The sequence below is a fragment of the Sinocyclocheilus grahami genome, unplaced genomic scaffold, assembly GCF_001515645.1.
Source record: "Sinocyclocheilus grahami isolate Dianchi unplaced genomic scaffold, SAMN03320097.WGS_v1.1 scaffold926.1, whole genome shotgun sequence".
NCBI lineage: Eukaryota > Metazoa > Chordata > Actinopteri > Cypriniformes > Cyprinidae > Sinocyclocheilus > Sinocyclocheilus grahami.
In genome coordinates this window covers 81,272-93,265 of record NW_015506105.1, presented here as the reverse complement: position 1 = coordinate 93,265, position 11,994 = coordinate 81,272, and the positions used below count along the sequence as shown (strand labels likewise).

At 35.4% G+C, this 11,994-nt stretch overlaps 1 protein-coding gene across 1 annotated transcript in view; it reads right to left on the bottom strand.

The window, feature by feature from the left end:
- LOC107564363 (PDZ and LIM domain protein 5-like) overlaps window positions 1-11,994 on the bottom strand; it is a 45,536-nt gene that overhangs the window by 21,848 nt on the left and 11,694 nt on the right. The window contains exons 3-4 of the mRNA XM_016249423.1: window positions 5,092-5,128; window positions 4,483-4,859 (exon numbers count right to left, since the gene is read on the bottom strand). Of these exons, the coding sequence (XP_016104909.1) occupies window positions 4,483-4,859; window positions 5,092-5,128 (414 nt within the window). The remainder of the gene's footprint in view (window positions 1-4,482; window positions 4,860-5,091; window positions 5,129-11,994) is intronic.

The following is an 11,994-nucleotide window of genomic DNA, read 5'->3' as shown; positions in this document are numbered from 1 at the left end:
TATATTTTATTTTGGCGAATGCACGAAACACACCCCATAATCACGAATCGCATCTCATACGCGAGGGACTGTGGTGGCAAGTACACACTCTCCTCTGTCTCGACACTCATCACATCCACCTCCTCGGAGGAAGATAGATGAAGCGTCTGGGGGGGGGGGGGAAAACCACCGTAGGCGAGAGCGGAGTGTGCGCAGCGAGAGCAGCTCGCAGTGATGACAATCAGCTGCTCGAAAGCTGACCTTGTATGCTCCGCTCCTAAACAAACGACACACAAATCGGGTGTATACCCTGCCGCCAGATATCGTGGGCAGGGAGAAACACAGCGTTTGTAATGCCGTTCGCTCGCCATAGACTTTTTCATGATTGTTTTTATATATAGAGCAGAAGCTGGTTTGCGCTCTGCTGGATGCACTTTTATACTTTCTGGTGCTCACGTCACCCCGCTTGTGACGTCTCGCTGCTCCATTGGACTGATTTGACACGTGCTTCAGAACGTGGTCACGCAAGGGCGTTCCCAAAGCGACTCGACGCAGCTCTAGTTCCTGAAGGGGAAACAAAGTCACCTACATCTTGGGTGCCCTGGGGGTAAGCAGATAAACATAAAATTTTCATTTTTGGGAGAACTATCTCTTTAAGATATTGATATCGGCATCAGCATCAGCCATTAAAAGAACAGTTCACCCAAAAACTAAAATTTACTCACACTCAGATTTGGAGAAATTTACAATTATGTCACTTGCTCACCAATGGATCCTCTGTAGTGAATGGGTGCCGTCAGAATGAGAGTCCAAACAGCTGATAAAAACATCACAATAATCCACAAGTAATCCACACCACTCCAGTCCATCAGTTAATGTCAATTAATTAATGGATCAAACACCATTTACAAGCCAACACAGCCCGAAACACTTTTAAACAAATTTGTGAGTGTATATTGATGTGAGAGGATGAAAGGGAATGGACTTTTTTCACTGGAGGAAGTGTTATTATGGATTATGGACTCTTTTTATTATGGATTATGGATTATTTTGGCCAATTTAAAGTTGGATTTGTTTCTTACAAACATGCAGCTTTTCACTTCACACGACATTAACTGATGGACTGGAGTGGTGTGGTGATTATTGTGATGTTTTATCAGCTGTTTGGACTCTCATTCTGACGGCACCCATTCACTGCAGAGGATCCACTGGTGAGCAAGTGATGGAATGCTACATTTCTCCAAATGTGTTCCAATGAAGAAACAAGGGTGAACTATTTCTTTAAAAACACCATATCAGTCGACAAAGAGAAAAACAAACTTAATCCAGAAGAATTCTTTCCATTCAAACTAAATGCATTATCCAGAACCAGGCACACACAGGGCTGCATTAAGGAGGAATATGTTTTCTCAACAATTGCCTATAAAAATCATAGAAACAGGGCTGGCACTGATTTGACTCTATAATGTACAGCTGTATGAGGATAATGAGGAGGATTTATCAGAGTTTATGGGAGAGAGAGGATAAAAACCATTAGATGAGTGCGTAGTATGACGAGAAGCATTTGGTTTTCATCAGTTTTCTCTCCCACATCTCTGATATTTTCCTCCTTTTTTCAGACACAGCGTTCAGGCATCTAACAAATATTTTGTTCAGAATGAAATTCTAGCATACTGTGCAGTTCATACTGCATTTTTTGGCACTCGTAGCAGGTCATCCATGCACACTATGTGCACATACTACAAAAATAGCAGTATGACTAGTATAGTGCTATTCCAAACACTTAACAAGAAGCAGAATGGGTTTATTGGGTGATTAAAATCTAATCTGCGCTGATATTATACTATTAACGTTATTAAGCACACAGAAACAAACAAAATGCATCACAACAAACACACTGATCTGATGAGATGTGTGTGTGTGAGTCGCAGAATGTGCATGTGCATCAGCACGTGTAATTAGACACGTAGTTCTTCTGTGTAATAATGTCAATCAGCACTTTAAAAGCATCATTAAAATATGAAACCCAGAAAGGGAGGTTCACGCACACACAAAATACATCTGATCTTCTCCTGGGACATTATCCAAGGGAGAGCCCTCATACACACACACCAAAACACACAACAGATAGCATTACACAGAGCTAAATATACACGCAAACATCAGAGCCACTGATATACGAACAGAATCACTCAAATACATCACTGCGCGAAAAGAGATACAGAGAGATGCTGCCAGTGTCTTCAGTGTATGAAAGAAAATTCTGGAATATTAGTGACCCAAAGATACAAAAAAAAAAAGTATTAAAAGCATATAGTACATAAAGTATAAACTGTAAATGTATTAAATAAAACTACAAAGGAAAAAATTTTAATATGAGAGATGTACATTTTATTTTAGTTGGGTTTAAATGTTGGCATGACTTCTGATAACTCAATATGACATTGTGCCAAGTATTCAAAACTCACCTGTTGTGTACTTATGGTTAAATCCAACCTGCTGAAGTGCATGTTTGGACTAAACCATGTTACAAAAAAGGTGGGGAGGGACATCATGTAAACCAACTAAATACAGTTTCATATTCTAATGTTATGTTTTGGTCTCAGTAACCGAGTCTGCTGTTGACATTGTGGAGACGTTCAACAGGAGGCCACAGAGTTCAAAGGTGGGTTTTGGAAATGTCATTCAAAATCTATGATTTTTAGCAATAACATTCAAACATTTTAAGATATGCCAACCTTGAGCTCTGAGGTCATTAAAAAATAGTATATGCGTTTAAAATTATAAACTGTAAGCCATAATTTTTTTCAACTTAATTAAATAAGTCTAATGTTGTGTAATTATGGTAATTATTTTGTGATTATTTTGTCATATATTGCGATTTGAATTGCAATATGATATTTGAAAATATCTCATATAGGGATGCACCAATACCACTTTTTCCAGTACTCGCCCGATACCACTTTTTCCAGTACTCGCCCGATACCGATACTTTTATTTTTGGTACTTGCCGATACCGATACATGGCATTTGTACATTTTTTAAATATTGGGTACAGAAACCAAAAGAGTATGTATAATGTTAGTTGGTTAACATAATTTATCAAATAGATACGGTCAACCCCAAATTTATTCAGACACCTTCAACATTTCTCACATTATCACAGTTTATTCGTTATAGTTTAGAAAATGATAATAAAATATGACAAGAACTCAGAGTTAAACTGTGTCAGAATATATTTCGCTTGATAATGTCAGATAACTTTGATAGAAAGGTATGTAATGGATTATAATAAACCAAAAATTATTCATACACCTGATTTAGTTTTAATCCAAATGATACGTGCTAAGTGAACGAACATCAATACAGATCACACAACAGAAGTGTGCGCTCTCTCTCACCCCTCTCCCTCCCTCTCTACCATTAAGTAACTTGTGCATTGTTTTACTTACTTCTTTTTGACATATCCGACCAAACTACAAACGTTCCAGTGATGTCTGTGAGAAAGGGATATTCACTCGACAAGCTCGCGCATCTGCGCCGCCGTGCGCTCAATCCACTCAGTGTAATTTGCTTACCAGCTGGCGCAAATCAGCTATACAGGCATTAATACTGAATGTTTTATATTCATTGCATACATATACTTCATAGACATCTTTAATCTCTAATAACTCCATTCTGCTGTCTGTTGTTCTGTCATCTGTGTTTCTTTTTCTGAATATGGCGCTTATCACATGCTGTGTGGTATCGGCGTTTGGTATAGGGGCATTTTAACGAGTACGAGTACAGGAGCTCAGTATCGGGCCCGATACCGATACCTGTATCGGTGCATCCCTAATCTCATATTGCTATTATATCCAGACACAAACCTCTGAATTAGAGCATAAGATGACTGCTGAAAAAAACAGCTTAAACCAGTCAGATATGGGATTAGCTGTTGTTTGAGCTTGTTCTGAGCAGTGATAAATTAGTATAATTGAGATAATATTATAGTTTTTATTAATAGTTTGAATTAGTGTTTATTTTTATATTTTCTGTTTTAATTTAAACTATTTTAATTTAAAGTTGTAGTAATTTTGTTGTGTTTTTTATAATTCTCATTACTTTAGTTTTTATGTCTATATAGTTTTTATTTAGTTTTAGCTTTAATTATGCTAGCACATGAAGTTAAACTAAATGAAATTAGAAATATGTCCTTGCCAACCAGTGGAAATATTTTTTGTATTTTATTGCAGTTAAAGTTTATTTTATTTCAAGCAACAAAACCATTTTCTGTGGTTTTCATTATAGTTAAGTATAATAACTCTGATATTCAGCTGCTTAAGAAACACAACCTTGTCCCTTTGTCTTTATATACAGGTAGCAATTTTCTAATATATTTTTGCTTTGAATTAAATGCTGCAATGTTGTGCGTCATCTCAGAGCTGGTAGGTTTGGTTGAGCTCTCTTGAGCTTTGTGTTTATGGGGTGGGTGGAGCACTGAAGTGTCAATCAAACTCTTACCCATTCAGCTGAGAGCTTTCACCCAGGCTTTCCAGCAGGCCCCGCCTCTGGCCCATGGCAACCTCGCAGGCATTCTCATTGGAGTAGAGATTGATGGGCGTGTTATACACTGAAGGGCGGGGCACCGCTGGTAGATGATTAGGTGAGCCATCAGTAGGAGTGGGCGGAGCCTGTGGATTAGGGTTTTGAGCTGAGGAGGCGGGTGCAAAAGCAGATGCGGCAGAGGGAATGGAGGCTATGTGTGGTGACCCCGCCCCTCCAAATGGACGGGCGCTCCTATTGGTGGATGACGAGATGTGGGTGGAGTTTGTGATGTCAGAGGAAGATGGAATGGAGGTTGTCATGGGAACGGATTTGATGATTTCCACAGAATCATCCTAAACATGGAAAGAAGCACATGCAGGACTCAAACAAAACGACAACAGCAACTGTATGACAGTGACTTCTAGCAATTCAAGACAGATAACTGAACGCAGCAGTCACACTCGTGCATACATATAGAGCTGTGTGTCTATCTCAGAGGGGAATCATGACATATACACACACAATCCATTCACAATACTCCAGTTGTGCACTCTGGCTGGCTGCATGTGTGTGTAAATCTCATACCTTTGGTGCCACATCTGGTTTTGGAAGACTGGAAGCTCTGTTGGAACACAAACAATGGACAAAAACATTAATGACTCTGCTGTAACCACATCTAGAGCCGGCAGTGGCAATACACAGGGAACGTCTAACTGTAGTTTGCAGTAAAATCATAGGCCTGTATTCATAATGACACGGAACATCCGCATGGAAGTTTGTGGAGCAGTTCTGAATTTGTTTCGCCTGCAGGGGAGAACAGACTTAGGTTTGTATCCTATAGAAACCAGGTCAGGTTTGGTTTTAAACTAGTAAACTGGTGGTCAAAAAAATTTTTTTTGTTGCTGTGTAAGTCTCTTATACTCACCAAGGCTGCACTTATTTGATCAAAAATACAGTAAAACTGTAATAATGTGAAGTAGTATTAAAATGTAGGACAAGTATTTTCTATTTATATATATATATATATTCAAATGTAATTTATTCTTGTGATACAAAGCTGAATTTTCAGCATCATTACTCCAGTCTTCAGTGTCACATGATCCTTCAGAAATCATTCTAATATGCTGCTTGCTGCTCAATTATTAACAATGGTTCTTATTATTATCAATATTGAAAGGATTCTTAGATGAATAGAATATTCAAAAGAACAGCATTTATTTGAAATAGAAGTCTTTTGTAACATTATAAATGCCTTTACTGTCACTTTTGAATGGTAGAAAACATAAAAAATACACAAATATGAAGCAGCACAACTGTTTTCAACATTGACAATAATAAGAATGCTTCTTGAGCAGCAAATCAGCATATTAGAATGATTTCTGAAGGATCATGTGACACCGAAGACACAAAATTCAGCTTTCCATCACAGAAATAAATACCATTTTAAAGTATATTTAAATAGAAAACAGTTATTTTAAACTGCAATAATATTTCACAATATTACTGTTTTTACTGTATTTTTTAATCAAATAAATGCAGCCTTGGTGTGCAGAAGAGACTTCTTTTAAAAACATTTAACAAATCGTAATTATTCCAAACGTCTGACCGGTAGTGTATGACATGGTGTGTTATTAAATTTAAACTATGCTTTGACAGCAAGCGATACTGTTGCTATGTATGTATGTATGTATGTATGTATGTCTTGTCTGTCTGTCTGTCTGTGTGTGTGAGTGAGAGAGAGTGAGAGGCTGGCAGAGCGCTTGAGTATCATGTACATTTTTGAGTTACCATCTCTGAGAATCTGAACTCAAGACCTTCAACAACTATCTCACACATCTCTTAGTTTTGTTTTTATTTATGAATCATTTTGACCTTTAAGGATGATCCCAAATGGAGGTTTTATCTGATTAAGCTTCTAGGTGCAATTTTGTCCCCAAAATACAGCCACACACATCTTGAAGAGTGTAGATGAGAGTGTTATATAACAGGAGATGTAAGCATTTGCTCCTATATGTGGAGCCTCTGCATCTTTGTTTCTATGTAAACACACACACACACACACACACGTGACCATCATGAGTTCATAAGAAGGTGGCGTATCCCTCCGCGGAGGTCTTTAGAGTGAGATCCAGCGCGCCGGGACGGGTTTAGCACTGCTGATCTGGTCATGAGCGCTCACACTGCTGCAGTTATGAGCCAATAATCTGTTCTCAGTACACTCAATATAAATCCACAGGACTTAGAAAACCAGCAGAACAATACCAGAGAGAGAAAAATAGTCTAATTTAATTCATTTAACTTAACTGAATCCTTTTTTATGAAATACATTGATTTCCCAGTGGTATTCAATCAGATTCGACATCCAGTCTTTAAATATCCTTCCAGCAAAAATCTAAATAATCATAAATTGGACTATTTTAAGGAGCCAATATTTTGTATGGAATCAAATGATAAGTCAAATGAAACCCAGATATTAAAATAGCCATTTTTAGATCAGCAAATCAATATTACACAATGGCATGTTGTTAACTGTGTAAAGATATGGTTAAAAAATGCCACAGACCAGGTACATCACAAACTGGCTTTGATGTATTATCGTTAAAACATTTTAAGAAACTAATACTTTCAAAAGATAGTAAGATAGTTAGTTTGATAGTAAGATCAAAAGACATTTGTAATGTTGCAAAAGATTTCTATTTCAAATAAATGCTTTTCATATGAACTTTCTATTCATCAAAGAATCCTGAAACAAACAAGGCAACTGTTTTCAACATTTCAATAATAAGAAATGTCTCAAATCAGCATATCAGAATGATTTCTGAAAGGTCATGAAGGATCATTTGATAAAAAAATGCAGCCTTGTGAGCAGAAGAGACTTCTTTTAAAAATATAAAAAATGTAATTACTTAGAACTTTTGACCAGTGGTGTAACTAGTAGAAGTTATTTATATAAGTAACGATTAATATTTAACACAGCATATTTACAGATCATTTGTGGATAATTACTTCAATCTACGAGAGAAATGCAGAGAAATGACGCCAAAAGACAATAAAAATTAACTGCATCAGCATCACTCTAATTCTTAGAACATTCGGTCAACAATAATAAGAAATGTCTCAAATCAGCATATCAGAATGATTTCTGAAAGGTCATGAAGGATCATTTGATAAAAAATGCAGCCTTGTGAGCAGAAGAGACTTCTTTTAAAAATATAAAAAATGTAATTACTTAGAACTTTTGACCAGTGGTGTAACTAGTAGAAGTTATTTATATAAGTAACGATTAATATTTAACACAGCATATTTACAGATCATTTGTGGATAATTACTTCAATCTACGAGAGAAATGCAGAGAAATGACGCCAAAAGACAATAAAAATTAACTGCATCAGCATCACTCTAATTCTTAGAACATTCGGTCATACTATTATAATGACAAAGAAAGAGAGAGAATATACACACACACACACACACACACACACACACACACACACAGACACACACACATAATGACAAAAATACCCACACATGCAATAACCCTGCAATGAGAGTAAGTCTTAAATTACATGTGGAATTGTTTATTAAGTTAATAGTATTTAATTGATAAACAAAGAAGCTCATTCTTACATTCTTAAACTCCTTAGACCATTTTACTACACTCAAATGAACAGCTCTGTCTGTGTGTGTGTGTGTGTGTGTGTGTGTGTGTGTGTGTGTGTGTGTGTGTGTGTGTGTGTGTGTGTGTGTGTTCGGCCAGAAACATACGCTGTCCCAGCAAACAGAGAACATTCTCAGAACTTTGGCTAATGTTCTGACAAGGTTTTCTCAAAGTTACAAACAAATGTTCTTCCAGTAACATTAATAGAATATTCATTCAGAGTTGTCTGGGCTGCATCCGAAATCACAGAGGTGAAAAAGAGCATGTGAAAAAAGCAGTGTGAAAAAGAGCATACTTTTTTAACGGTTGTTAAGTAATTACTTATGCAAAAGAAGTACCTACTAAGAGAGCATATGATTTTGACAGCCCTGGTTTTTAATATTGTTTTCAAAACGCTAATGGAACGTTTTTTTTCTAAAGTCCTTTTTTTAAATGTTACTACTTGTTTTAGATCATTCAGAGAACATTCAAAAGTACCATTCCAATAATGTTTGTAATATGATGGAATGGAATGTTCCCTTAACATTTGCATAACCAAGAAAAAAAAAATTTGCAAAGCTAAATCTGGACATTTTGAACATTCACAGAACATTCTGAAATAACCTGGGAACGTTTGCAAAATATTCTTAGAACATATTTTTGCTACCTGGGACAAAACTGCAAGCCAGCATTAATATGTTAGTATAGTTGAAATACTTGTATAGCTTTTTTAATTGTTTATTTTATTTCAGTGAAAGTTTATTTTTTTATAATATTTTTTTATGGTTTTAGTTAACTAGGTGCCACATTTGTGTGAAGGATTTTCTAAAAGTATGTCCTGAAAAGTTAATAAAATCTGAAAAACCCTCATTTTGTCTATATTCACTATATGGTTGCTAGAGTCTTCTGGATGGTTGCTTGGTGGTTTCTTACTGGTCCACCATAAAGTTTCTGTGATATTCTGGTCTGTAGATCCAGGCACAAGTTCCTCCTTTAGTGTAAATCTGTGGGATTCTTTTTTTCTATGTTCTTTGGCATTGATGGTTCTTCATGAAACCATCAATGCCAATAAAGAACCATTATATATTAGAGTGTTTGTTCACACAAATGCAGTTGCCTTAGTGTTGTGCTTTTAGTAACTAGGGCTCAAAAATGGCTTAAAGTTCGCTCTTAAAAATTAAGGCTCCAATTATTATAACCAGAAATGGTTTTCTAAAGAACTAGGAAACTAGTTGAATAGTTCTAGTAACGGCTATCTATATGGTTCTTTAAAGAACCCAGAAACCAGTAGACTGATCTGAAAAACTATAATGAAACATAAAAATTTTTCTTCAAAAAAAATCATACATACAAAGTGTTTTGGAAACCTGTTTGAAATTGCAATTCCATTTAGTGACACTAGGGGAGCAGAAATGACTCAAATCAGCTTTAAAGCAACAGTTCATCCGAAAATAAATATTCTGCCATCAAGTACACTTTTTCTATATATTTGTGACCCTAGACCACAAAACCAGTCATAAGTCGCTGGGGTATATTTGTAGCAATAGCCAAAAATACATTGTATGGGTCAAAATTATTGATTTTTCTTTTATGCCAAAAATCATTAGGATATTAAGTAAAGATCATGTTCCATGAAGATATTTTGTACATTTCCTAATGTAAATATATCAAAACTTAATTGATTAGTAATATGCATCGCTAAGAACTTCATTTTGGACAACTTTAAAGGTGATTTTCTCAATATTTATTTATTTATTTGCACCCTCAGATTCCAGATTTTCAAATAGTTGTATCTCGGCCAAATATTGTCCGATCCTAACAAACCATACATCAATGGAAAGCTTATTTATTCAGCTTTGGTGTATAAAACTATTTCAAAAAAATTTACCCTTATGACTGGTTTTGTGGTCCAAGGTCACATTTGGTCATTTTGGACCTACTTACATGGAAAAGAGCAATTTGGGCATTACATCTCCTTATAAACCTATTCTTTTCTTTCCACAGAAGAAAGTCATATCGGTTTGGAACAACATGAGAGTGTGCAAATAATGACAGAACTATTCCTTTGAGACGTTATATGTTGAAATCAGAAATTACTATATCCGTAATTAATCAAGTGAGCAAAAGGACATGAAGGAGGGTCTTTTCAAAACCATGAAATATTACAATTTCTGTTGATCAGAGTAATTTCATTATGCTTTGAACTCTCTTCCAAATGGTGATTCTTATCCTGCTGTATCTCGCTAATGGAAAATGGGATTTTATCCAGCTGTGATGTCCTGTGAACAACATTCAGGGATGTGCTGAGGTGCAGGACAGTGTGTGTTGTGCTGGTGAAACAGGCTTCAGCTTACACTTTTAGACAGTTAAGAGTTTAGAATGCACACAGAATTTAGAGATAAAAGTACAGGAGGTTTACGGAGTCATTTAATGCTTTGAGAGCTGTTATGAGAAAAAAAACACATGGCATACAAATCATGTTCATGTGAGGCCAAAGTGACCATCTAACACAGTCTAGAACGGAGAGAAAATGCATTTTTCAACAGCTAAAAGACCTGAAATCAACTGATTCCCATTGCCTTTCTTGTTCACATTAGCTCTGTGCAAACCTGGTTCATTAAGAAGACCTGTAATCCAACCTGTAACCCCAATACTGACTAGGATTTTCTTTTCCCCAAAAATTCTAATGTTATCGCATTGAACTAAAACTTATTGATTTTGCTCACACAGTGTATAACAGCTACCCAAAAAAACATTTAGGGTAATTTCTGTACCTTTAAGAATTTTTTCCCACCTTGTTGCACATGCGATGTTCCTGGTAAAAAAAAAAAATTGTTTTCCTATAATATCACCAAATCTTGGATTCAATCTGTTTATTTTATTTCAGTTCTCACAGGTTTTGTATTTCTTTTTGGAACTGATTGATCATAGGTCTCACTGATCTGAGCTTATGCACCTCAGTTTTTGAGTGAATATTTCCAAAATTATTCACAAATAATGCTTTTTCACTCACTTATACTGTACAGTGTGTACGGCACAGTAAGCTAGTATTCCACTCTGAATGTGCACACAGAAAATGAGTCACATTAAAATTCAAAATAAACAGTACAATACATATTAAAACGCAAGCCGATCTCTTTCTGGCATCTTTTGCTGGCTCGGTCTCTCTCAGTTTCTTATTGTTTACAAATTTATCTAATGAAATATCAGTTAGAATAGATGAATTACAGAGAAACATTTGTGTTCTCTCTGCATCCGAGTCCAAATGTCCAAACTGTTTTTCTTTCAGAATGATATTTCATACATTTGGGACAAAAGAGTGTTAACAGTCCAAATTCAGATCTGCAAGAGTCAAAATCAAGTTCATCTGGCGAGAAAGTCGGAGGAACTTGAACAATGTTAATAATAATGCTAAAAATAAATGCACAGTATTATTACTGCTTCATTCATTCATTACTGTCAGTGGTGATTATTATGAAAATAAATAAATGCACAAAGCGTTTTATATTTTTTGTGCTATTTATTTATATTTTGATATAATTTTCCCAGATTCATCTAATACAAATTAAATATGTCTACAACTTACCACACTGTAAAAAAATTATTTTTCGAACTTGTAAATAAAACAAATGTTATTGGAGTACATCTTACAAGAAAATACTATTTCAGTTTTTCAACTTTCACATTGTTATATGCTGGTTCTGTATCTGTTGTTAAAAATTTACTAGAAATCTCTGATTGAAAATAGTTTTTTTTTTCATTGTAGGATTTATTTTTTAACATTTTCGCTTAGGAATAAATATATATATATATATATATATATATATATATATATATATATATATATATAC